Consider the following 27,216-nt stretch of genomic DNA (forward strand, 5'->3'; position numbering starts at 1 on the left):
GATGCTGATCCACATCTGCCACCTGGCTGCCACTGAAAGCAGCAGCCCTAAATCACTTCTCTCCTCATGATGTTACCAAATGTGTGATGTGTTATTGAATTGTGAAGTTCCCTACTGTTACTCTCCTTTATTCGCTGCCAAGTATGGGCATGGAACTTTGCAACATAGTGGTATGTCATGCATTTTATACAACTATATGTTATGGGGAAGGAACCAAGGGTCTCCTATAATTGATCTGGCCAGAGTTTCATATGCGAATGCCTTTCCAAGGAGATCATCTTTAGTGTGTGTGTTTTTTTAAAAAAGTATTTTCTAAGAAAGGCTTTCATAGATTAGCAAAAGAAAAGTGAAAAGAGAACAATAAACCTGGCAACTGCTTTAAACCACATTAAAAATATTTTGCGTATTGTATGAGGAACAGACTCAGCAGCAACAGAACTGAACACCAACTCAAAATAAATGTAGAAAGATAAATGAAGAGGAAATTATAGTTATCTAAATAATTTCCTACTTATAATAAGTAAAGCTGCTTGAGTTTACTAATTTATATCATCCACAAGATATTAGTCAGTACATAAGCATCTTTATTTATTGCCTATAAGAGCTTCTTCTTGTGTTTTTACTTTTCTTTTCTGCAAAAGAAGTATCTGCTAAAATAACAGCCCTGTTAGGCCCTGACCTTTCCATTTACACTGTAGCATGACTTAAGGTCTTTATGCTATGCTAATGCTGTGTAGCCTAATAGATGTAATCTATGATGTTCCCAGTTCAAATATCATCACCACTGGCTGGAACTTCCAAAGTAACCTTATGCAAGCCCCTCCCTCTCAACTTCTGCCTTCCCCACCTGCAATATGGGGATAATAATACTGTCTTTACATCAAGATAATGTGTATTCTGTATAGGTAAAGGTAGTCTCCTGTGCAAGCACCGGGTCATTACTGACCCATGGGGTGACGTCACATCTTGATGTTTACTAAGAAGACAATATCTTACGGGGTGGTTTGCCATTGCCTTCCCCAGTCGTCTACACTTTACGTAAGCTGGGTACTCGTTTTGCTGACCTTGGAAGGTTGAGTCTGACTTCCATTGGAATCGAACTCTGATTGTGAGCACAGCTTTTGACTGCAGTACTGCAGTTTACCACTCTGCGCCACAGGGCTCTTGACGTATGCTGTATAAATGCTAAATATTATGTGGGAAAGCTCTGGGAATGCTTGGGAAAGGTGACAGTATGTTTCCAACACTGCCTTTCCCCTACCGAAAATGAGATTAAAAGGGGGAAGGCCCAAGATGGAACATGGCTTCCATATTTTCTTTTGTACCAAATGCAACCTTCTGTTCTTTTACACTTTTTTAAATGTTTTATAAGAATGCAGTTTCTTTTTAAACCAGTTTAAGGTCTAAATCTATTTTTTTTTTATCCTAAGATCCTGATATTGCTCCAGAGTTTTCCAGTTTGTTGTTAGCAATATTTTAAAATGTTTAAAATATGAATTAGTGCTGTTCAAAGAAAAGAATATACTGGTCCTTGCCACAATGGCTTACAATCCCATTTATGCTGAAGTGGCCTCATCAGTTGAGTTTCGCAAGCATTTTTATGCTCATTGAAGAACACGACCCCATTTTTGGTGATCTTTTGGGAAGCCACCCAGAAGGCTAAAAAAATGGTCACGAGTAGAGATATCCAGAGGTTCTGGGTTTTTTTAATGCAGGTATTTATATGCATTAGTGTATACTGATGGTGTTTTAAAAGTCTTTTAATGTACATTAGCCCCCAGAAACAGGATTAAAGCAGCTTACAATCACCTTCCCTTCTCCTCCTAACAACAAACATCTTGTGAGGCAGGTGAGGCTGAAATAGTTCAGAGAGAATTGTGATTAGCCCAAGGTCCCCCAGCAGGCTTCATGTGTAGGAGTGGGGAAACAAGCCTGGCTCACCAAATTAGAGACCACCACTCATGCGGAGGAGTGGGGAATCAAACCTGGTTCTCCAGATTAGAGTTCGCTGCTCCTAACCACTACATCATGCTGCCTCTCACCAGCAACCACCAGAAAGGAGGAACCATGGCTTCAAATTTGTATGAACAAATTTGCAAACATTATTTTTTGTGGATGTTTTTACAGTCCCTGAATTGGCAGTGTCTGCATAAAAATCAATATCAAAAAATGTGGTACCGCACTAAGTCTAATGGACACGGTACTAAAGAAAAAAAAGGAGTGGATTACATAATGACTTGGAGATCAAACCACACATAACACCAGAGGTCTGTGACTGCTTCTCAAAAATGTATTTTAACTGCAAGATTTATTTTGATTTTATTTTAATCCCACTCTTTCCCGAATGGAGTTCAGTTCAGGGCAGCAAACAACAGTTAAAATATGCAATTAAAATGAATACTCTATATAAATATAGGTTAACATTTAAAATCCTACCATATATAAAAGACAGCACCCCCACAAACAATATCGGTAATGGGGAGAGTGATCAGGAAGAGCCTGAAGGGCGAAAGCCCTTAGGAGACCAGGAATGGGCTGTGCCGGCATCCGGACCTCCCATGCCGGCGCCCAGGCCACTTACGCCAGTGTGAGTGGCCCGGGCGCTGGCGGAGCCCGGACGCCGGTCTTTGGCAGCTAGGGTTGCCAACCTCCAGGTACTAGCTGGAGATCTCCTGCTATTAGAACTGATCTCCAGCCGATAGAGATCAGTTTCCCTGGAGAAAATGGCCGCTTTGGCAATTGGACTCTATGGCATTGAAGTCCCCCAAACCCCACCCTCCTCAGGCTCCGCCCCAAAATCTTCCACCGGTGGCAAAGAGGGACCTGGCAACTCTATTGGCCGCTGCCTCAGCACCCTAGGACGCTGGCGGGACCTTGCGGCACAGTCCGAACGCCGTCAAAGGCCGCACCGGCATCGTGGGAGGTGTTCCCGGGGCGTTCCGGTGCCAGCCTGGGGGCAGGGCCGTCTTTAGGCTGCCTCCAAAGCCCTTTCGGGCTGGGAATGCCCCTTTTTATTTTTGCAGACATATGTCACCTTTTAGGTGGTGTATCTCCTGTGCAACCAAGAGTTGCACAGATTTTTTGCGCCGGGAGGAGGTTTCGGCAGGGGCATCACCTGTGTATAACCTTTATTTTCAGTACTATAAAATGTCTGAGCACATTTTACTGAAAACTGGAATAATTTTTGAATTGGATTAATAAGACTGCATCTGTCCGAGTAAATTTGTCTTTCTGTTCTGTCAAAAGCTCCGGATAATAATCTGCAATCAATAGCTCCTTCTTAGGGTTGCATTCTATGGTTAGGTCATTAACTGCATTTGGTATAACAACCTCAGAGGTTTGTCTGTTAGATGTCTTTTCTATCGAAATCAATAATTTAAGATAAGTTTTAGCCACTATATATCTTTTATAAATGAATAAATGCAATTTCTTGCACACATATACCAGAGATTTTATTTTTTTGTGTACATATGTTTTGATAAATGTAGATACATTAACTGCTCATCTCCAAGGATCCCATATTTCTGCATTCTGTGCCTTGTTTAGCAAAATAATCCACAGATTCTTCAAATCACTTACCATGTTGTCTATGCCCAAGAATGTCTTTAATTAGTGATTTTAGATTCTGAAAGCCAGTCTTCGGGTTATGTTCCCAGCCCACATCCACTGGTGTAGCACATATAACACATGAACACATGAAGCTGCCTTATACTGAATCAGACCCTTGGTCCATCAAAGTCAGTATGGTCTACTCAGACTGGCAGCGACTTTCCAAGGTCTCAGGCAGGGGTCTTTCACATCACCTACTTGCCTGGTCCCTTTAGGTAGAGATGCCGGGGATCGAACCTGGGACCTTCTGCATGCCAAGCAGATGCTCTATCACTGAGCCACAGCCCCTTCACATGTCATCTGTGGCTTGTCTTAGCACTGTTCCCTAATGTTGTACCCACCCATGTAGGCAAGGCCATTGCTAAGTGGGCCTTGTGGCTGCCAGGTGCTTTCCACTGGAAGAATTGGAGGGTGGGTAAACTATGAGCCTGATGCCAGGAATGGCAGTAAAGGGCCTATTCTCTCTAACAACCCCCACCATTCTCCACAGCCTCTGTGCTTTCAACTCAGCACCCAAACATCTGCCAGGAGAACAGCAGGCTGGCTGCAGAGAAAAGAGTAAAACCACCACCACTACCATAGCAGTCAGGACAAAAGCAAGCTGGCCAGCAGTGGGGTGGTAGCAGTTTTCCCCCCTGGCATGGAGAATGCTCACTGGCCTGACCCAAGCATGTTCCTGAAGTGGGAAGCCTGAGCACCCTTTACTTCCATCTCTGCCAGCATGGTATAGTGGTTAAGAGTGGTGGACTCTAATCTGGAGAACTGGGTTTGATTCCCCACTCCTACACATGAAGCCAGCTGGGTGACCCTGGGCTAGTCAGTTCTCTGAACTCTCAGCCCCGCCTACCTCACAAGGTGTCTGTTGTGGGGAGAGGAAGGGAAGGCGATTGTAAGCCGCTTTGAGTCTCCTTAAAAAGGTAGAGAAAACCAGTGTATAAAAACTAACTCTTCTTGTTCTTCTTGCTCTCTCCCCAGCCTGAGGCAGACCAGGCAGCTGTCGGCCAGATCCAAGTGAGTGGGCTCTGCAAAGGAAAAACAGGGCTTAACCCATCTTTGCCCTGCAGAGTCCATATATGGCAGTCACGTGGCTCTTTCGTTATTGGTTGTTACGAATGTGGTTTTCCATGAGCCCTGGAGTGAGTAGCAGGAATGTTTTCTGATTCTGGATAGAAGCTTCAGCCTGAAATTTACCATGTTAAGGATTTTTGTAGCCTGTCTGAAAGCTTTGTTCTGTTAACTTTTCTTCAATTTCCAGATACTTTCAAATGCCTGATTTAAAAGAAAAATTAATCTGATTTTATGAATATATGAAACTGCCTTCTACTGAGTCAGTTGCTCAGTACAGCTTTCCAGCATCTCAGGCTGATAAGACTTTTCCCCAACATTTGCTACCCGAATTTTTTTTTTTTTTTTTGACTGGAGGTACTAAGGATTTATTCTGGAACCTCTTGCATGCAAAGCAAGTGCTTCATCACTGAGTCACTGCTGCTGTTAATGGAAAACTGTTAGGACTGTGTCTTATGTCACAAATGACACAAGTCAGGAAAATTCAACAAGTGATGGTTTATTAATAATTATCTAGTCTATTTAGTGCATTGTAAATCCTGCTTTTCCTTTGAGGAGCTCAAGGTGGTGTGCGTGGTTTTCTCCGTCCGCATTTTATCCTCACGACAACCCTGTCAGGTAGATTAGACCAAGGAGAAATGACTGGCCTGAAGTCACCCAGAAGCTTTATGGCTGAGTTGCAGTTTGAACCCAGATCCCAGTCTATCACTATAACCACTAACATAAGGACCCTCAACCTTTTTGAGCCTCTGGGCACCTTTGGAATTCTGACACAGCATAGTGGGCGCAGCCACAAAACGGCTCCCGCAGGATGTGGAGCCAGCCACAAAATGGCTGCTCCAATGGCCAGTCAGAAGCCTTACTGGGCAAAAGCCCCACCTGATACAGATATCTGACCAAGGGAGCTTTGACTCTTGAAAACTCATGCCCCGAAAATCTTGTTGATCTCTAAGGTGCTACTGAAGTGCCCACAATAAAGGTATTTTACCTGGGGCACTATGAACTGCCCTGTGTACATGAAGAGGTACAGGGATCCTCCTTTTAGACAGAACACTCGTGTAGATAAACAAGTGTCAAGAATCACCCCCCCCCTTTCCTCTCTGCTTGCAATTTATTTAGTCTGCATAAAGCACAACATCCCACAATGTTGCAACTTCGCGAACACAGTGGTTTTTCTCTGCTCTGTTAGCCTGTTATCTAGGCAAAAGAACATTCATGTCTCAGCTAAAGAACTGCTTTGCACTAGCTTTATGACAGCTATGGGGTGATTTTAAGAAAAGTATCTTTCTTGCTAAAAATGTATAAAGTGTGCTGCTCGAAGCACAGAATGGTGATTTCTTTTTGCAGTGTGACCCTCTGGGGTCTCAGTTGGAGAGACTTGATCCCGGCTTGTATGTTTAAATTTAATACCATTAAATAGAGCAAGCTGTTAAAACTAATTCCTGACCTCCAGTGCGCTATTCTTGATCAGATATATCTGGATAGTGTTTCTAGGCACAACACTACTGAACTAGAATCTAGCACTTCTTAAAGTTGTAACTTTGGTACAAAATGGTCTGCAATCAGCCATCAAAACAGTGTAGGTAGATACTGTATCACTCACACACTTCATTCTATTGCAAAAATAACAGCAGAGTTGGAAGCAAGTTCAGGAGTGAAGGGAACATGCTTAATAGACCAAGATTAATTTGGGGGGGGGAGTTAGGTCCTGGGAATTGCTTAGGATCCTGGGGCATTACTAATGGGAGTACAGAGAAAAACATTCCAATAAATTAAGTGCAATATGGCTAATCATGTATATTGTTCTGGATTATAAATGTGGAATTACAAAAAGGTTCCTTTGAGACTAAGCACTAAAGGCATTTCAGGTTAAGGCATGTATACTATTCATGCAGTTCTGTGTTCTACTCACTAGAGGTTGCTGGTTGTCTTATTTTCAGAAATAGGAAAAAATCCTCTTGTATTGTTTCCTTGCCCTTCTTCCAAAAAAAGAGCTCAGTCAGAATACATCATTCCACCTCCCTTTTATTTATCTTCACAACAATCTCCTGAGGTAGTCTAGTCTGAGAGAGCCAGGTGCAAGGTTACCTAGTAAGCTTTGGGGCTCAGCAGTGATTTGTCTTTGCAGATATGTCCAGTACTGTTTTGTTTTTTGTTTGTAATCATCTATTTATTGGATTTATATGCCATCCTCTATCCCAGCTGAAGCCGGGCTCACATGAAGACTGACTTTTCAGTAGTCAATGGAAAAAGCCTCTCTTGAAATTCCCTCTTGAATGCCCATTTATAGAAAAGAGTGCCAACAGAAGAAGGGGAAAGAAGCAGGAAGGAAGCAACTGCAAATGGAAGTTAGAAGGCCTGGCTTTCCAAGATGTAGGGATACTACAATGTGGAATCCAGATTGAAGTCAGGTTGCTTCCAACTCAAGTTGACCCTATGATTCAATGTTCTCCAAAATGGCCTATCGCTAACAGCCTTGCTTACGTCTTGCAAACTGATTCTGACACAGCGCAGTGGGCACATTAGAAGCCTGTACTTAAGTTCTTATAAACTTAATAGTTAGGTACAGACCTGCCAAACAACTTTCCATATGTTACCTAAGTCACTAAAATCAGAATCTGACCCCCCCATCCAGATTATTTTAGAACACCTCTATTGGTAGAATCATATTTGTCACGATTTTACTCAGGACTAATCTACTATCGGGTCAGTAACTAATGTCTAATACGAGTCTTAAGATTCTGTAATCGTATCAGCAGCAGGACTGGCCCACACAGATAGTGACAGGTGCTTTTTGTCTAGAAATGAAAATGACCCAATTTCTGTGTGTACGTGTGCATGTTAGGACATATTTCCTGTGTGGCTGAACCCGCTTCCCAAACTGTACTCAAAACTACACAAAATATTCAAACGTGGGAGAGAAATCTCTCATCTATTCTCTCTCACTTCGTCCTGGCAGGAGCTGCTGGCTTGGGTTTTAACACCCAGCTACAAACCTGGACTTTGTCCACCAGACAGAATCATTAAAGAAAGTTCTTTGAGGGGAAACCAAAGTACAACCTCATGGACAGAGCAAAAGTCACTTATGTTGCAGTACAGAAATACTAAGGAGCCCACAGACACCTGTACCCAGTCCCAACACTCACATTGTATCTGCACTGTGCAGCATGTAACTCAAAGCACACAGGGCTGAGGGAGAAAGAGATGGAACAGCACAGAGTGTGGAGGAGATACTACCTTTTCTGCATGGGGTGGCTAATAGTGTTCTGGATCCAAAGATCCAACTACAGACAAACCAGGGGTTTAGCATTCTAGAGGGGATCACTTGGCAAGGGCCTAGCAAAGATTTCTGGGCAGTGGTTCTGGTAGTAATCCCCAGAGATCCAGAAGGGAGAGTATGTAGAACAGGACTAGGAATGACAAGTGAGTTAGGACACATTACACAGCTGAAGGCAAGCAGAGCTTAAGTAGCAGAGCAGATCTTGCTAAAAGGGGCAGCGCAAAACAACAAAGGTTTGGTTTTCACGGGCTGGAGGGAGGCAAGACAGGGCCAGATGAAACCGGAAGCCTTTAGATTGGCAAGACCAGAGAACAAGAAATGGTACTCTGATTGGATTGAAATGTTTAAAATAATAGTCACGGAGCTGACTGTGCCTAACTGAATAATTTATCTCTAGGCCTGTCTTTCTGTGCCACGACTACTCCTTTCCGCAGCCAAAATAGCTGGCCATTATGTTCCACGATTAACATTCAGTTATACCTATTCTCCCGTCAATCTAGCCTCCTTTGTCTTGTGCGCATCTTTCAGTAAACAACTGTTAGACACTAGCTGGTTATAGGCCAAGGGCAGAGACTGGGGCCAACAAAATGGAGGCCGGACAATCATGGCTGTAGCTGAAGTGGGGTTTTGTGGGTTTTTTATGCCTGCAACAGTTCATGTTGACAGAATAAAGGCCAAGGATAAGACCATAGGGTTGAAAAGAGCTAAGCAAAAGTCTAAGTATACTTGGGATTTTGGTGGGGCAGGCAAAGGAAAAGGAGGGTAGGGCTTCAGAACATTCCACAGTTGCACAAAGGGAAATTTCAGGAAGTGCAACTTTTCTCATCCCTACAAGACAAGATGCACCCTGACAAACTGTCTCTGTACAACTGTTAGAGGGACAGCAGCCCTATCCACCTTTCCTTTAGAGCCTATTTAGCCGCCTTGAGCAGGTCACTGGAGAGGTGCCATATGCATTTTCTAAGTAATGAGTCATAAACGTTGATGTCTTGTCCTCTGAGTGAGACTGGGAGAGGAACAGCGTTTACACGGAAAGGTCGGAGACAAGCACAGAAAATTGTGCCCGTGGCTCTTGCGATACAAGCCCACCGTTTCCTCAGCTTTATAAGCTGTAGTGCCAGGCAAGGATTTCGCCGAAACTCGGATGGACAGCTCAGTACTTAAATATCTCTCAGAACAAGGAATACCTAGCACTGCCCACACAGCAAGGCACCGATGAGATGGATTCTGGAAAGCAGCAGTCACCAAGGGAACGCAGTTGGGACCTTCCCAGGCTCTGCCCCCACAATGTACTCTGTGGTAATTATAACCAATGGATATGAAGCTTGAGACATGGTATTGCAAAGCACTTACTCTTGATACACTCCATTAACGTTAAAGAACGCGATGGGACCCAGCGTGGTGGGGTAGTTAGGAGTGCTGAACTCTGGCGCAAGACCCAGGCTAGAGCCAGCATGGTGTAGTGGTTAAGAGTGGTAGTTAGGAGCAGTGGACTCTAATCTGGAGAACCGGGTTTGATTCCCCACTCCTCCACATGAGCAGCAGATGGTAATCTGGTGAACTGGATTGGTTTCCCCACTCCTACACACGAAGCCAGCTGGGTGACCTTGGGCTAGTCACAGCTCTTTTAGAGCTCTCTCAGCCTCACCTACCTCACAGGGTGTCTGTTTTGGGGAGGGGAAGGGAAGGTTATTGTAAGCCGGTTTGATTGATTCTTCCTTAAGTGGTAACAGAAAGTCAGCATATAAAAACCAACTCTTTCTTTAAGTATCCTGTCCGCCATGAAGATCTACTTTTTAGCTTACCCTCCATTATAGGGGTTCTGTGAGGATAAAAGGGGGGGAGCATGGGAAATGAGCATCACCAAAAGCTCCTTGGTGAAAGAGAGGGATAAGAATAAATCAACTACCTCCGAAAAAAATTGTTAACTTGTTTCTGAATGTCAGATTTCTAAAAACTGATATGTAGAGGTGGGTTAGCTGTCTCTAATATTATACATTGTCATGACTATAGACATTTTATTGTTTTATATATTTCACTTATACCCCATTTCAAGTGGCTTACATCCTTCTCCTGTCCTCTGCTTCCTCACAACAGCCCTATGGAGTAGGTTAGGCTGAGAGTGTGTGACTGGCCAAAGGTCACCCAGTGAGCTACCATGGCAGAGTGGGGATTTGAACCTGGGTCTCCCAGATCTTAGCACAACCCTCTAGCCACTACACCACTTTTGCTCTCATAACTACTTAGAAGTAAAATTCATTAATTTTACTCGGTTTTACAACCATGGTTAAATTATAGATAGTAATTCAGTTGTTTCAAGATCCATGGTTAGTTGTGGCTCAGTGCTATAAATCTTTCCCTGAGAAGGGAATCTTGAATGGGAAAACATCTTTATAAACTATGTTTGGGGGAGCAGGGAGAGAGAAGATATCTATCTGAACAATTTAATGGTGTATTTCATAGTAAATGAATGAGTTCCTAGAGGCACCTGGTTGGCCACTGTGTGAACAGACTGTTGGACTTGATGGGCCTTGGTCTGATCCAGCATGGCTTTTCTTATGTTCTTATGAGTATGTGAGATCCTATGTGGGGGAAACTTTAATCAGATACAAATATTCTGTATAGGACAACAATAGGATCCACCACAAAACTCCTATTTCTGTGCATGAATGGGCACGTCATTATTTTGCTCCATCACAGTAATCTAGCCTCCTGAGTAAGACTATCATGTTTATTTTCTGGCAGGGTTCCTGTACCTTAAAAAAACCACGTTAACAGAAAATGCAACAAGTGACATTTTATCTGTCATGACTTCCACATCCAGAGAATGCCTTACCCTGTTTATTAAATATGGGTCTATCAGGAAAATTGTTGTCAACCATACTCCTGCTTGATAAAGCAGATGTATAAGTTTGCAGATGACAAAATTATTCAGAATGGTGAAAACCAAGGATGAATGTGCAAAGCCCCAGGAGGATCTCCACAAATTGGGTGACAATGTGGCAAATGAAGTTGTGTTGGTAAGTGTAAGGTGATGCACATTGGGACAAAAAAAAAACAAATCCCAATTTCAAGTATAGGCTGATGGGGTCTGAACTTGTTGAGACTGAGAGGGGGAAAGATCTTGGGGTCATGGTAGATAGCTCAATGAAAGAGTCAACCCAGTGTGCTGCAACAGTAAAAAGGCAAACTCTATGTTAGTGATTATTAGAAGAGGGATAGAAAATAAAACAGCCAATATTATAATGCCGCTGCATAGATCAATGGAGTGGCCTCATTTGGAATATTTTGTACAGTTCTGCTCTATCACAAAAAGGACATCGCAGAGCTGGGAAAAATACAGAAGAGGGCAAACAAGATGATTAGGAGGTTTGAGCACCTTCCTGATGAGGAAAGACTGCAGAGTCTGAGACATTTCAGTTTAGAAAGGGGGGACATGATAGAGGTTTACAAAATTATGCATGGGTAGAGACAGTTGACAAAGAGAACTTTTTCTCCAGCTCCCAAAATACTAGAACTCAAGGGCATCCAATAAAGCACATGGGCAGTCATTCCAGGACAGACAAAAAGAAATACTTTACACAGTGAGTGATTAAAATGTGCAGTTCGCTGCCAGAGGATGTAGCAATGGCCACAGACTTAGACAGCTTTAAAAGGGGATTAGATGGATTTGCGGCAGATAGGTCTATCAGTGGTTACTAGCCATTGTGACTAAAGGGAAACTCCACATTCATAGGCAGCCAACCTCTGAATCCCAGTGCCAGGAGGCAACATCAGGGGAAGGCCTTGGCCTCTGTGCCCTGTTGCTGGACCTCCACAGGAACTGGTTGGCCACTGTGTGAGACAAGATGCTGTACTAGACCACTGGTCTGACCAAGCAGGGCTGTTCTTGCGTTCTTACATGCAAGTTAGTAATGGCTTTGTGACTGCAATCTTACCCAACATATACTTAGAAGTATACTCCTCTGAAATCAAGGGAACTTGCTACAAAATAATATTGACTTCAGATTGAACTTTCTCTGCACTCTAAACTAGAAGTTTAACTGAAATCAATACAATGTAGTGATCAGAGTGCTAGACTTGGAAAGCTAGAGTTCAGATTTGCACAGAGCCATGAAGCTGACAGGGTGATCTTAGATCAGTCTTCTCTTTGCCTACTTTACCTTACAGGGCAACTGTGAGAATAAATTGAGATGCGACCCATTGTGTTGCCACCCTGAGATCTTTGGAGAAAGAGCAGGATAAAAATGTGACAATAAACATTACTAGAGACGAAAAACAACATCACGTCCTTTCCCAGTCCCACCCAAAAGCGTTATCTGGGTGAGATACATGAAGCTGAATTATACTGAATCAGAGCATGGGTCCATCATAGTCAGTACTGTCTACTCTGACTGGCAGCAGCTCTCCAGGGTCTCAGGCAGAGATCTTTCACATCACTTCCTACCTGATCACTTTAAATGCAGATGCCAGGGGATTGAACCTAGGAGCTTCTGAATGCACCCCGGGCCTGGGGAGGAAAAAAATTTCAGTGGGGTAAAATACCATAGACTCCAGCCTCCAAAGCATCCATTTTCTCCAAGGGAACTGTAGTCTGGAGATGAACTGTAATTCTGGGAGATCCCCAGGCCCCAAATGGGCATCCCTACAAGAGGGCAACAAAAAGGTTGCAAGGTCAGGCACAGTTAGTTGGGTATAAGCACTAAGTGGGACTCGCTTTTGGGGAAGGAAAACAAAAATTTCCAACCATGCATGCATAAGAGAACGATGTGAGCGACGGCTGCTCAAAGAGGCAGATGACATTGCGCATCCGGCACTTTCTGCTGTCCCACCAGATCCCAGAGGCAACGCTCGTAAGCACGTCAATTGCCCATTCCTGAAAACTATATCGAAGTTAATCATGATGAGTAGCCGTGTTCGTCTGTCAAAAGCAGTAGAAGAGTCCAGCAGCACCTTAAAGACTGGCAGGGTGTGAGCTTCCGTGAGCTACAGCTCACTTCTTCAGATACAGCTAGAATGTGAGCCCATCTGTCCTTAAGTAGAGAAGAGTGAAACAGACACACATAGATAATTCCCAGTGGGTAGCCGTGTTAGTCTGTCTGCAGTAGTAGAAAAGGGCAAGAGTCCAGTAGCACCTTAAAGACTAACATCAATATTTTCTGGCAAGGTATGAGCTTTAGTCTGTCTGCAGTAGTTAGTCGGTCTGCAGAAGTAGAAAAGGGCAAGAGTCCAGTAGCACCTTAAAGACGAACACAAATATTTTCTGGCAGGGTATGAGCTTTCGTGAGCCACAGCTCCCTTCTTCAGATACCTTCAGACACACATAGAGTGATGAATGAGCTTTACCATACAACTTACACTTCCGGTTTCCATGTGCTTGACTCACTTTGCATTGACTGGAGCACGATACAGACGGGCAGAGCCTCTCTAGCCGCCAACTCTCTATGGTGCCCTGCATCTCTTTTCCCCCCCCCTCTCCCCTCGCTCAATTGGAAACCGGAAGCGTGAGTCATTGATCCGGTAACCCTTTTGCCGGGCAGAGCCCTATTTCCTCAGCAGGCCAATACTGTTCTCCGATAGGGCAATGTCCTCATGACGTAGATCCCCTTTCGGCCAGTAGGATAGGACCACGGCTGCCTGGAGGTTTTTGGAGGCTTGGCGGAACTTGTGGATCTGTCCGTGTTTCCGACGGGGACGCTTTAGAGGACGGACTGACCCGGTTTGTAAGGGGGGGGGGAGGACGAAAAAGTCTTGTTACTAGATGTCGGGACCCGGATGCGGCGAGGAAAGTTTTGCGAGAGCAACGAGGGAGAAGCCGCTTCGTCCTTCTGGCGCGGGGCCGTTTCCCGGCCGAGGTTTTTTTTTGGGGGGGGGAGACTGATCGCTTCCGACCTGCGAGGTTGAGCCAGCAGCGGAACCCCGACGTCGTCCCACCGCCTCATATTCTTTCTCCTTTCAGGACTGACTGAGTCTCTTTCAAATGACAAGGGCCAGAGCCTAGTGTAGAACCAGGAAAGGCTGCCCAATGGACAGTTCCCCACCCCTTTTCAGGAGACCTGCCTTTCGTTGGGAGCCCCCCTTAAGGGCTTGACTGCTCCTGGGGCTTTGCAGGTGTAAAGGAGCTACTGGGGAAGGACAGTCTGCTCCCTAAAACGACGGCGGATTACGTGTGTGACATGTCACCGACTATCTCGCTCAAAGACAGCAGTCGGCAGCGCCGGCCTGGAAGCTACCAGCATCCTCTGGATGTGATGAAGAGTGACCCTCCACCCTTGGACCTCTATGAAGATGGCCACGCTGAGACCGTTGGTGCTGATAACCGAGAAGCTCTGCTTCAGGGACCAAGTTCTAGACCCGCTGGGTCTCCCCGAGGCTATCGAGCAGAGCTGGGCAATATCTTGCTTCTCCTTTTCCTCTACGTGCTGCAGGGTATTCCTTTGGGACTTGCGGGCAGCATACCCCTCATCTTACAAAGCAAGAATGTGAGCTACACAGACCAGGCTTTTTTTAGTTTTGTTTTCTGGCCCTTCAGCCTTAAGCTGCTTTGGGCCCCCATGGTGGATGCCGTGTACTTCAAGAGATTTGGTCGCCGCAAGTCTTGGCTTGTGCCCACTCAGTACGTCTTAGGCCTTTTTATGATGTACCTATCCCGGCAGGTGGACTCGCTACTTGGGGAAGGAGAAGGCAAAAGCCCAGATGTGGTGGCGCTTACTGTGACTTTCTTCTTATTTGAGTTCCTGGCAGCCACTCAAGATGTAGCTGTGGATGGCTGGGCATTGACTATGTTGTCCAGGGAGAATGTGGGCTATGCTTCCACTTGTAACTCTGTGGGTCAGACGGCTGGTTACTTCCTGGGGAATGTCTTATTCTTGGCCCTTGAATCTGCTTCCTTTTGTAACAAATATTTGCGCTTTCAGCCTCAACCACGTGGGATTGTTACGCTTTCAGGTATCATTTTTAATGCAAATATCATGGGAGTACCTTATATCTCTTTTGTGAGCTTCACTGTCAGCTCAGTCAAATGGTGGTCATATGCAGAATTGTGAGAAGTGATGAGAGTTCATTTTAACTTGGGTAGCTTTGAATAGGCTCACAGTACAAAATGGCTACATAATTGTGTAGAATTTAGTCTTCAAGACTGTCATACCATCCAAGCTTTGAAGGTTCATAGGCAGTCTGACCTTTTAATAGGTTCTTTGTGATCAAAAGCTAGCATGTACAACCTGTAAGGATTTATGTCACTGTATTCACACACCTGCCCTGACCTGGATAGCCCCAGGCTAGCCTGATCTCGCCAGATCTCAGAAGCTAAGCAAGGTCGACCCTGGCAAGTATTTGGGTGGGAGACCTCCAAGGAATACCAAGGCCATGGCTTGGAGGCAGGCAATGGCAAACCACATCTGAATGTCTCTTGCCTTGACAGCAAAAAAGAAAAAAAATGCACACACCTGTTGAGAATGGAAAGTAACTGCAGAACTTTTGACATCTTCTGCTTCTTGCTATATAGAAGCCAAAAGGTTTTTGCTTTGCTTAGGAAGGCAGCAACTCTGCATTTGCTTATTTTTCTTTGTGTTATTTTGAAGCTGCTGTAATATTGTATAGATAAATATTCATTAAGGAGCTAAATAAGGTAATTGCTCTTGTCTGAGCTTGCTTTACTTATTGCTAATGAGAGAGGAAAAATACTTCTGATGCATAAGGTTTAGACAGTTAAATCAAAATGTGAAACCTATGAACAAATAGTGTTGAAGTATAGTGCTGCCGTAGAAAGACCTAATACTTATTTGGAAACCAGTTAAAGTCAAGTGATTTTTCAAAGGTAGCGGTGTAGGGTCAAGAGTTCAGTCCTTTTCCTCAATGTCTCACCTCTACTTCTTTAACTTTCTGTTCATTATATGGACCATTGTATCAGGCAGAGGAAGGGATATAGCCTGGCCTGCTTTACCAAGTTGGCTCTGCATCCTATTGTCCCAAACTGAGCTTCAGAGAGACAACAAGACATGGTTCCCCCACTCAGTGTACATTTCTGCCTTCCCTGTGCCTCCGAAAACTGGCTTCTGATTGGGGGGGGGGATCTTTCAAAACCCTGGAGCTCTCTTAAAGAGACACATCCCCCCCATGCCCTTGTGGTCCCAGTTGATGGAGGCCAAGCCAGTCAGTATCAGGGTGGTAGATCTATTTTGCACTTGCCAAAATGGTGTCTCCCAAGTGGTAGAACTTCAACTTGCCAACATGATTTCATGACAACCATTCACCGATTGAGGGAAACGTAAAGGCTCAGTGACTCTACTGGGACGGAAGCTGCATCTCTTCCTCATTCTTATTCTAGTATTTCAAGTGAGAAACCTGTTTTTCCTCTTCCTCTTTGTGTCTCAGGCTGTAGCTGAATGGAAGGTATTGAAAACCAAGCTGGTACTTGTCTGCTTAGCCCCGCTTTGTATTAATCGGGCTAGCGTGTGCCAGAAAGTTGGGAAGTGGCTGTATATTTTTATAGATGGTTTTCAAATAGTCCGCAACAAATGTGAGCAGTGGCTTATGTCATATGTTATGTTGGGCAGACTTTAGCAGTAGAATTTATATCACTAGCTCATCACTACAAAAACAGCATGGTTTTTGCCTCTTACAGCTTCCTCAGGTTTATTCTGAAGTAAGCCAAACTGTTGCCATTTACAACCAAGTAAATGGTGACAGCCACCTGAATACCCCAGAGCAGCCCAAGCTCACAAGAAGCTATACAGGGTCGGCTTTGGTTAGTACTGGGATGGGAGACCACCAAAGAAGTCCAGGATCATTATGCAAAGGCAGGCAGTAGCAACCACCTGTGCTCATCTCTTGCCTTGAAAGCCTCATGAGATGTTGCCATAAGTTAGTTGAGACTTGATGGCATTTAATTATTATTAAGTATGCTTAGGTCCAGAGCCTTGGAATTCAATATTATATATCTTGGCTTGTTGTGCAACTTGATGTGTTTTAGTCTCTCCTTCCCTAGCAAAATCAACTGGCTTCCTAATGACCAGGCAACCATATGTCAGCTTCCTTTCTGTACTTGTTTTATTAGTAGTGGTATCTTAATCTGCTTACTTAAAGGGATCTGTGTGTACGGCTAGCAATTTCAATATTTTCCCTCATACTCTTTAATTCAGTTGGCTAAGCTTGTATCTAATGTTATCGCCTGTGGCCTTTGAAAACCGTAAATATTGACCTGATAAGATTGTGGAGGGTTTGACCTTTGTTTTAATCCTGCTAAATCTGCCCAGTATCAGCGCACCTGCACTGACTCTGTGACCCTTTGGCATTATTACCACTATGTCACTGTTGCAGGATTTCCCACATGTGTATTACAATCGCCTTCCTTTCCCCAAAACAGACACCTTGTGAGGTAGGTGAGGCTGGGAGAGCTCGAAGAGAACTGTGACTAGCCCAAGGTCACCCAGCTGGCTTCATGTGTAGGAGTGGGGAAACCAACCCGGTTCACCAGATTAGAGTCCACCACTTATGTGGAGGAGTGGGGGATCAAACCTGGTTCTCCAGATTAGAGTCTGCTGCTCTTAATCACTACACCACGTTGTGCCAAAGCAGGACTACAGCTGAACAACAAGAAGACAAAAGTAATGGCTGCTGGAGGAAGACCCAACAAGAGATGGATTGACTCAATAGAGGAAGCCACAGCCCTCAGTTTGCAATGCTGTTAACGATAGGGCATTTTGGAGGACAGTGATTCATAGGGTCGCCATGAGTTGGAAGTGACTTCATGGCACTTAATACACACACATTTCACCCTTTGTCCAAGTTGCTCAGGATGGTTTCTACAGTGTTAACCCATTTTGTCCTCAAAGCAACACAGTGAATATGACCCTATCAAGGCCAATAAATAAGGTTCAGAGCTAAGCCAGGCTTTGACACAGGCATCCCTGGTGAAGTCCACTGTTCCATTCACTGCATCTCCCCTCTTTGCCTGCATCTTCAACCCCACCTACCTCACAAGGTGCCTGTTGGGGGGAGAGGAAGGGATTGTGATTGTAAGCTGCTTTGAGACTCCTTAAAGGTAGAGAAAAGAGGGTATAAAAAACAGCTCTTCTTCTACATTGGGTGGCAGACACATCTAACAGGTGATGCAGATGGTGACCAGTTTTATCAGTGGTGGCACCTCACCTTTGGTGTACTTTTCCTCTTGAGGCTTGCTTAGTCCCTTTGCTGTTTTTTTAAATCACAAGGTCAAAACATTTCTTTTTAACACAGGGATTCATTCTTTATTTTTTAAAGCAGTTTTTATTATCTGGTTCTAGCCTGAGGTCTGTTTTATGGATACTATTTTAAGCTACTGAATATTGTTTTTATACTGGTTTTAATGGCCCCTGGTAGGTTTTTGGCTTGTTCTGTGGCTGATTTTAATTTTAAATTATATTTTGGTTGTACTGTTTGTACTTCGAGACACTTCTTGAGAAGTTCTCTCAAAAGGCATTGTATACATTTTCTTTACTTTGTTTATTGAGCTGCTTTGGAGTTACCAGTGTGTGGATTACAGCTTAGAACAGAAGCATAGCTGGAGATAAGTATCTTTTGTGAATAGGTTTTTCTGTGTTTAGATGATAGAATGACTGACTTACAGTTGATGGATGGTACTATCAGTGTATAGTAGAAGTGTATAGATATTGATGTGTAGCCGTGTTAGTCTGCTTGTAGCAGTAGAAAAGAGCAAGAGTCCAGTAGCGCCTTAAAGAATTAACAAAATTTCTGGCAGTGTATGAGCTTTTGTGTGTTACAGCTCACTTCAAGTGAAAGTGTCTTTTATATTAGAAAAAAATTGAATTGTGAGTTCAAGTAAATGGTTTTCCTCCCCTCAGATTTCCTGTTTTTCTGGGGTGCAGTTTTCTTAATTACCACCACCTTGGTTGCCCTCTTGAAAAAGGAAAATAAGGAAGTAAACCCGTCAAGAGAAGAAACCAAAGGCATCACGGATACGTACAAACTGCTGTTCTCCATCGTCAGGATGCCAGCAGTCTTCACGTTCTGCGTCCTGATTTTAACGGCAAAAGTGAGTAAAAATGGGTTGTGGATGTAGGCTGCCTTCACAGGTTTGTCATTATGGACCAGTCCCATGAGCAGCAAGGAAATAGTGACAATGGGGCATTGTGGGTGCTGCGCACTTGGACCTTTCAAAATAGTGCTGTTGTAATGAGTTGAAATACTTCAAGTTCAAGTACTTGAAGGGCTGTCATATAGAGGATGGTGCTGAGTTGTTTTCTGTTGCCCTAGGTCGGACCAGAACCAACAAATTAAAATTAAAAGTTTCCGTCTAGACATTAGGAAGAGTTTTCTAACCATTATAGCGGTTCCTCAGTGAAACAGGCTACATCGGGGGTGGTAAGCTCTCCTTCCCTGTAGGTTTTTAAGCAGAGGCTAGATGGCCATCTGCCAGCAGTGCTGATTCTGTGACCTTAGGCAGATCATGAGAGGGAGGGCAGGAAGGTTTGCATCAGTGTTTGGCTATCATGGCCCTTTCCTGCATGCCCAGGATAGTGCTGATTGCCACTTTGGGGTCAGGAAGCAATTTTCCTTCAAACCAGATTGGCCAGGGATCCTGGAGGGTTTTTTGTTTGTTTTTTGCCATCTTCTGGGTGTGGAGTAGGGGTCACTGGGGGTGTGGGGGAGCAGGTAGTTATGAATTTCCTGCATTGTGCAGGGGGTTGGACTAGATGACCCTTGGGGTCCCTTCCAACTCTATGATTCGATGAGTTTTTCAGGGTGTCATGATGGTGTGGTTGCCTGGACCACTGTTGCTTTGTTGGGAACAGCACTCCTTGAGTGCATCCGACCAGTTATTATTTGATAATGACGTTTACAGTGGGAATTTGCAGTTGATGGGCAGCAGAGCACGGCTTCACTTGTCAAGCCTCTGGACAGCTCTGGCCTTTGAATTAATACAGTTAATGCATATGCCTTCTTCGTTACACATATTTTGTAAGAGCATTCTTCATCTGTTTTAACGCTTCAGTTTTTGTAGGGACTTGCTAGTCTAAACACATCCTTGTGGGCTAAAATACAGATGGCATGTTTTGTAGATTTAACTGCTAGAATGGCTTCTAAAGAACATTTCCCAGTAATTAGGAGAAATATACTATTGAAGTCTTTCTCTGAATAGTATGAATAATTACTTGCCTATGACTAATACGAGTAATTGTTTGCCTGTGACGAGTAATGTCTGTGGAACGTGGCATGTCCCCACACTCTGGGCTTTGTGTTTCTTTGACCTTGACAAAGAATATAAGCCCGGTTATCTATGTTGAATTCATCCAAAGAGGCTGCCTGCGTTTGCTGCTGTTTGTCATCCTTCACCATCCTTCACCCAGATTTTTTGTGGGGGGGGGGGGGAGGGAAGGTTTCATGCTCATTCTTCATAGTGCTTGCCGTTTCTTCTAGATGGAGAGGCTGTAGTATAAGGAGAACAGGGGGACAGTTTGGAAATCCCACCCTGTCCCCCAAAATGTCACCCTCCACAGTTCTCTGTATTTTCAACGGCTTGAGTAAGCTAACCTGTTTCTTCCCCACATACTTTTCTTTGTGGTACTGTGTAGAGCAGGGTCCCCCAGTGTGACACCGGCAGGCACTGTGGTGCCCGCCAGTACTTCCCCTAGCGCCCGCTGAACTTTTCAGAAAGTGGACGGGGCCTTCGTAAGTCAGGGCTTGTTATTGGCTGCCCTCATTCACATGAACACATGAAGCTGCCTTATACTGAATCAGACCCTTAGTCCAGCAAAGTCAGTAGTGTCTACACAGACGGGCAGCGGCTCTCCAGCATCTCAGGCAAGAGGTCTTTCACACCACCTACTTGCCTGGTCCCTTTAACTGGAGATGCCGGGGATTGAACCTGGGACCTTCTGCATGCGAAGCAGATGCTCTACCAATGAGCCACAGCCCCTCCCCAAAGGTTAGGGACCCCCCCCCCTCCACGCGATTTCTCCAAATATAAGCACTCAAGTAACTCCTCCCCTTCCCATAAATCCCCCTCCCCTGAGGAGAACAGGCCAATTTCCCCCGGGGGGGGGGCGCAGCCCCTTCCTCAATTCCAGGCCTTCTCTGCACCCATGAGGCACAACTGGGTTTCCCCCTCCTTCACCGCAGGGGCTCCCCACTTTGAGAGAGGGGGGAAAGAGAGGCAAGCCAAGCCCCCCCCACTTGCCTCCCCCCCCATTCCCACCCTCACCTGAGAAAGTGAACCAAGGAGCCGCAACCGACATCCAACCGCAGCAGTCTCCACTGGAGGATCAGGACTAGTAAGCATCCAGGACTGTGATTCCATTACATGCTCAGGCTTTCCTTTTTTATGATTCTTTCTCGCTCTCTCTCTCTCCCCCCCCCCCCCCCCGGGCTGCCTTTGGTTTCTTTTTATTCACATTCTGCAATTCTTTTGCAAAGTCAGGAGAGAGGTATTGTGTTTGTCTCCGTGTCTTGTGGCAGCCATTTTGGGTCTGGCTCTGCTTCCTGTGGTGGCCATTTTGGAGTAGTGCACACTGTGTGTGTGTGCAAAGTGCCGTCAAGTCGCAGCCGACCTATGGCGACCCCTTTTAAAATTCCAAAGGTGCCCACAGGCTCAAAAAGTTTGGGGACCCTGGTGAAGTGGTTACTACTACTACTACTACTAGGAGACCTGGGTTGAAATCCCCACTCTGCTGTGAAACTCATTGGGTTACTTTGGGTCAGCTTCTCTTCCTTCTCCCCTTTTAATATTCCATCTATTCTGGAGCGTCTTCAGTCTTCATCATGCCAGATTTTTAGACTTTTCTCACTTTATTTTCTGGGGTGGTGGTGGGGGTTAATTTACAAAGTCATATTTCTTGCTTACCTGGGGAATTCCCCAAGTAGATAGAAACCATATCTGTGGGGTGCATTGGTTTTGTAGCATTTGTTATCAACACAGGGATTAGCCAATTTACTCATGGATGTATTAACTTTACATGCTCCTGTATTGCAGATTGGCTTCTCAGCAGCGGATGCGGTTACGGGACTCAAGCTGGTAGAAGAAGGAGTACCTAAAGAACACTTGGCTCTACTTGCCGTTCCAATGGTTCCACTGCAGATCATATTGCCTCTGATCATCAGCAAGTACACAGCAGGCCCGCAACCCCTGAACACATTTTACAAAGCCATGCCGTTCAGGTGAAAAGGCCTTTGAGTTTACATTTGCTCATACCTTACATCACCTGTCAATATTAAACTGTAATTTTACAGCCTTTTGAATGCTGTGAGATGCCATGTCAAGGTTTTAATTGGTAAGCCTTGTGCAGTGATTACAGGCTTGAAATCCCTCCGTCTGTTCATTGTTCAATTTCTCATGAAACGAGGTGGTGTTTCTTAATTAAATCTCACAAGAACTCTTCTTGATTCAAAATGCACCGATGACGGTACTTTTCCCCCTCCAACTTTCACCATCAATCTTCAGCTGAAATAAACTTTCCTTTCACATTTATGCTGGGAATAACTTGGGACTTCTGGACACTTTCTGATCGGTCCATGAAGCCGATTCTGTTCAGTGATTGAGACTAAGTTAGCTTATCAAAATTTCTTTCTGGACTGCAGAAGTTCTCTTTGTGTAAATGGGGGTGAGCTAACCTTTGTCTTGCATTTCTTATCCTTCTCATCTTTTAACTAGAATCCAGTGTGCCAAATTTGCAAAGCAAGAATGCATACCAGTTCATGCATAAATGAATAACCTAAGCACCCTTTCTTGGGAACAAAAACCGTGCTTGGCTGGATCAAATCAAGTTCCACCAAGGCTAATGTTGCTAACAACCAGGAGGAACTAGATCAGGGGTGTCAAACATACAGCCGAATCTTGAGATCTCTTATCCAGCCCATGAGGCAGCCATCCCTCACCCAGTCTCGATCTGGGTTGACCAAGTGACATTTATGTCATATTCGGCCACCGTAACAATTGAGTTTGATACCCCTGATCTAGATGGTCCAGTTGGCCATAGTTATGCTGTTCTCGGACAATGTATTTTATTGTAAATCCTGTTTGATCCTGTCGCTGTGATATCGGGAGCGTAGTTCAGTTTATTGACTCAGGATGTTTTTCCTCATTCCTCTCCCCCCACCCCCAACAGGTTACTACTTGGGCTGGAGTTTGCCTTCTTGGTTTGGTGGACTCCCAGAGTAAAATACGAAGGAGGATTTCCTATCTATTATTATATTGTATTGTTGCTGAGTTACGCATTGCATCAGGTAAAGTTACTATAATTTTTCTTTCACATGTGTAGATTCTTCTTCTGTGTCAGTGTAATTGGGCTAATTTCACAGCAGTTTTTTGTTTATGCCGCCAATATATTGGGCTTTGTTCAAGGAGGCATAATGTCCAGTCTGTTCTTTGTGCATTCTTATTGTTGCTGTTAATTCCAGGCTTACCTAGATGATTAGATGGATTTTGCCGACAACAATAGAGAAAACATGCCATCAAAAGGAATTGTATCATATAAATTCTTGAGTTTGGGTATAATGTTGTTTGTTGAGCTCTGTAAAAATAATTTAAATGGACAAATTATACATGATTAAAAAAAAACCTAATGTTGCACATATTATGCCCAAACCAAAGACTGAAACTATAACTAGGAGAAGCATAGTAGCTAATAGAATGAGCTGTGGAGAGCCCGAGTTTAACTCTCACTTTTGCCACAAAGTCACTAGGTGGTCATGTGTGTGTTAAGTGCTGTCAAGTCGCTTCCGACTCATGGCGACCTTATGAATGAAAGTCCTCCAAAATGTCCTATCTTTGACATTTGTCAAAGGTGGTCATAGGCAAGCCATTTTCTCTAAGGCTCACTCTTCTCTCCTCCCCCGCTCCCGCCCACCCTGAGAGAAAGCACAGGTGGCCTAAGTCAACCTCTTCAGCTGGCAGTATTGCCTTATTGGATATAGCTGGGGTGTCAGCTAGAATTGGAAGCATTTCGAAATCATTACCCTGACCTGGATGGCCCAGGCTAGCCTGATCTCGTAAGATCTCAGAAGCTAAGCAGGGTCGGTCCTTATTAGTACTTGGTTGGGAGACCGCCAGGGAAGTCCAGGTTTGCTATGCAGAGGCAGGCAATGGCAAACCACTTCTGTTAGTCTCCTGTCTTGAAAACCCTATGGGGTCGCCTAAGTCAGCTGTGACTTGACGGCACTTTACACACAGAGAAATAATCTATTGCCTTGTTCCGGTGGTTTGGGGGCTTCTCCCTTTGAGGTCTTAGCAACGTGTGCTCTGCAGCTTCTGCCAGGGCCATTTGTATTTCTATGGCACTGAGATAGTTTCATGCTTGGTTGGTGAACCATATTGTCTTCTCTTTCTCATTTTCCCTGCCAGTCAGCAAAAGGCACTTTGTAACCTCTGAGCCTGTTCAGAGTGCTCACCCAGTTATAACAGACCTTAATACACATTTTGGGATGTGCAGATTCCGGGATGTAAGGCATTTCACCATGTCTACCTTTTAAGCATTCTGTCTTTATTCTGTTTGTGCCCTTGGTTGTCCTTTTCCTAGATTACACTGTACAGCATGTATGTCGCTGTAATGGCTTTCAATGCCAAAGTGAGCGACCCGCTCATTGGTGGAACTTACATGACGCTTCTGAACACAGTATCGAATCTGGGTGGAAACTGGCCTGCCACGGTAGCTCTTTGGCTTGTGGATCCACTCACAGTGAAGGAGTGTGTCGGAGTTCAGGGGAACAACTGTGGGACTGCAGCCGCCGCCGAAGTGAGTTAGAGGAATGGGAGGCTTTTCATTCTAATGCTAGACTGCTCAAATAGGGTGGCTTTCTTTATAAGCCCTTTTAGATATTTGTGGGGGCTGGCCATGTTACTGGGAATGGATATTAGATTGGATTTTTAACAGTGGCTTTCTTTATAAGCCCTTTTAGATATTTGGGGGGGCTGGCCATGTTATTGGGAATGGATATTAGATTGGATTTATTGTTGAAATATATGATCCTCCTTCACAGGTTGTCTGTTTTGTAGCTGGTGTGCTACCTTCATTGACTCCCAGGCCCCTTGCTCTGTGCATTCTTTTGGGAGTTTAATGCATTCTGAGCATTAATGCTAAGAATTAAATATTCTCTTGAGTACCTTGGTGATGCGTCTTGGTCTCAAATGTTGCTGTTAACACTGTGCACAAGAGAATTGCAGGACTTTTCCAGAAAGTTTGAGACTGGATTAATTTGGTAGAATCTCTGCTTCCACTCTGTATGCAGTCCAGGAGCTTTCGTTGATCTTACCATATGGAGGGGAGGGAGAGCAGAGGCAGAATGGCATTGGGGAGGAAAGCATTAGACCGGCCTGTAGTCATCACCCGTCCCATGGAGCCAAGCAGTGGCCTTGGAGATACCGGCGGATGCACCCTTCTGCCCTTTTCTCCCTCCTCCTCCTGTCTAGTGGCGAGGTCTGGGCTCATAGATACAGGGGAGTTGGGAGAAGAAAGGACCGAGGATGCACCAGCTGTTTCCTTCAAGGTGTCTAATCATACTACATGGCATGGGCACAGGTAGGGGACATGCTCCCCTCATCCCCCATCCCCACATATGGTACCATGAAGTGAGAGGCACAGTGGGCATGCCCCCATCCTTTCCTCTCCCGCCTCCTCCTCCTTCTCCCTGCACAAGCCCAGACCTTGCAGCTGTGTGCCAAGGAAAGCAAGTGAAAAGGACAGAGGGCATTCGGGGAAGCCCTTTCCCTGAGCTCCCCCCATAAGCATGCCCTACTCCCTCCATGCTCTCATCCCAATCCTGGTAGCTTGCTGCATTCCCATTGCTGGTGCCACCTGGTTCTTGCTCTGCCCCTCCACCAAGCTGCAGCAGCTCTCCCTGACTTGTACCAAGGACTTGCTCAGGAGCTGCAAAGCCCAACTTTGCTGGCACATGAGCTTGCAAGGGGCATGCTTTGGCTTTGCCACCACCTCTGGCAGCAGCATAACATTGCCTGGCCCTGTTGCATCCTGGGGGGCTCATATAATGACAAAGCTACCCACTGCAGCTCCTGAACAAGTGCTTGGCATGAACCGAGGAGGGCTGCTATAGCCCAGCAGAGTGGAAGAGCCAGGCTGAGGCAGTGACACTAGAGAAGGCTGCTTGCACTGGGAGGGAGAGATCTGTGATGGGAGGGGGAATAGTGGTGGGTGGGGCCTCTGGGACGAGCTCAGGGCAGCGGCCTACCAGGAGCTTCGGTGGCCAATCCATGGGGTGGGGTGGGGGGCACCCACTGAAGCTCTCAGCAACTAGTTTGGCATTTCTTTCTCTGATCCCTTTCGGGGAGGGACTGTGGCTCAGGGGTAGAGCATCTGCTTGGCATGCAGAAAGTCCCAGGTTCAATCCCCGGCATCTCCAGTTAAAGGGACTAGGCAAGTAGGTGATGTGAAAGACCCTTCTCTGCCTGAGACCTTGGAGAGCCGCTGCTAGTCTGAGTAGACAATACTGACTTTGATGGACCAAGGGACTGATTCAGTATAAGACAGCTTCATGTGTTCATCAGTTAACTTGGCAGCAGTGTCGAAAATGTTCCTGCAAGCCTCTGGGTATTAGGCAGTTCGGAGTAGTTGAAAGCCATGTCATGTCTGGGCAACCAGTTTTTAAGATGGTGCCTTTTTAATGAAAAATGCAACTTGTTTCTGTTCTGCATGTTTAATACCTTTTCTTTCTCCCCCTTTCTTGCAGCTTTGTACGAAAGAAGGTGGCTCCTGCGTAATTACCCTTGATGGTTATTACGTGGAATCCATAATCTGTGTTGTTTTAGGTTTTGCTTGGTGGCTCTTTCTTGGACCAAAATTTAAGAAGCTGCAGGATGAGAGACCAGCTTCGTGGAAATGCAGGAGAACCAGTTAATGGAAATCACATACCAGAAACACAAGCACAGTTTTGGCTTAGTCCTGGGACAAAGGCATCTTCCCTAAAATGAGTTAATGAGAGAACAAACTTATCTGTGTGTGGGGTAAGTCAATGTACACATGCCAAATAACTTTGTGCAAAAAAAAAAAAAAAAAGTAAAGCCAGGAAAGTAATATATGGATCTGTGATAGTTCACCCTCCCCATGCGAAAATATTCTTTAGGTGAGAAAAATCACACTCAGACAGCATTTTCAGAAGCTGTCATGAAGCTGTTTTGGCCAAAAGTGAACAGTTGTCTAAAGAAATCAATGTTATCTCTTGGTGCAAATCTGCAGATTTGATGCATTTTCACCTTACAATGAGATAAACATTGAGTGTTTACTGCAAACAAGCTATCGAGGGGGTAAACAAAT

General features: G+C 44.9%; 1 protein-coding gene and 1 non-coding gene across 2 annotated transcripts; one reads left to right on the top strand and one right to left on the bottom strand.

The window, feature by feature from the left end:
- The first annotated feature begins 14,100 nt into the window (after positions 1 to 14,100).
- SLC33A1 (solute carrier family 33 member 1) lies at positions 14,101 to 26,900 on the top strand. Its single transcript, XM_056849986.1, has 6 exons — positions 14,101 to 14,902; positions 18,799 to 18,989; positions 21,927 to 22,111; positions 23,059 to 23,176; positions 24,469 to 24,684; positions 26,633 to 26,900. Exons 1-6 carry the CDS (start codon positions 14,131 to 14,133, stop codon positions 26,798 to 26,800), a joined length of 1,650 nt encoding a protein of 549 aa, XP_056705964.1. The 5' UTR covers positions 14,101 to 14,130; the 3' UTR covers positions 26,801 to 26,900.
- Positions 20,802 to 20,873, bottom strand: TRNAA-CGC (transfer RNA alanine (anticodon CGC)). Its single transcript has one exon. It is a non-coding gene; the product is annotated as a tRNA-Ala (tRNA).
- Positions 26,901 to 27,216: the final 316 nt, after the last annotated feature.

Source organism: Euleptes europaea, chromosome 5, assembly GCF_029931775.1.
Source record: "Euleptes europaea isolate rEulEur1 chromosome 5, rEulEur1.hap1, whole genome shotgun sequence".
Classification (NCBI taxonomy): domain Eukaryota; kingdom Metazoa; phylum Chordata; class Lepidosauria; order Squamata; family Sphaerodactylidae; genus Euleptes; species Euleptes europaea.

What these genes read in the sequence shown, in the direction of transcription:
- SLC33A1 (XM_056849986.1), top strand. Translation starts at nt 14,131, where the DNA reads ATGTCACCGACTATCTCGCTCAAAGACAGCAGTCGGCAGCGCCGGCCT. An exon ending in TGGGATTGTTACGCTTTCAG is followed by an intron (nt 14,903 to 18,798) that starts GTATCATTTTTA and finishes TCCTCCCCTCAG; the next exon opens with ATTTCCTGTTTTTCTGGGGT. An exon ending in GGACTGCAGCCGCCGCCGAA is followed by an intron (nt 24,685 to 26,632) that starts GTGAGTTAGAGG and finishes CCTTTCTTGCAG; the next exon opens with CTTTGTACGAAAGAAGGTGG.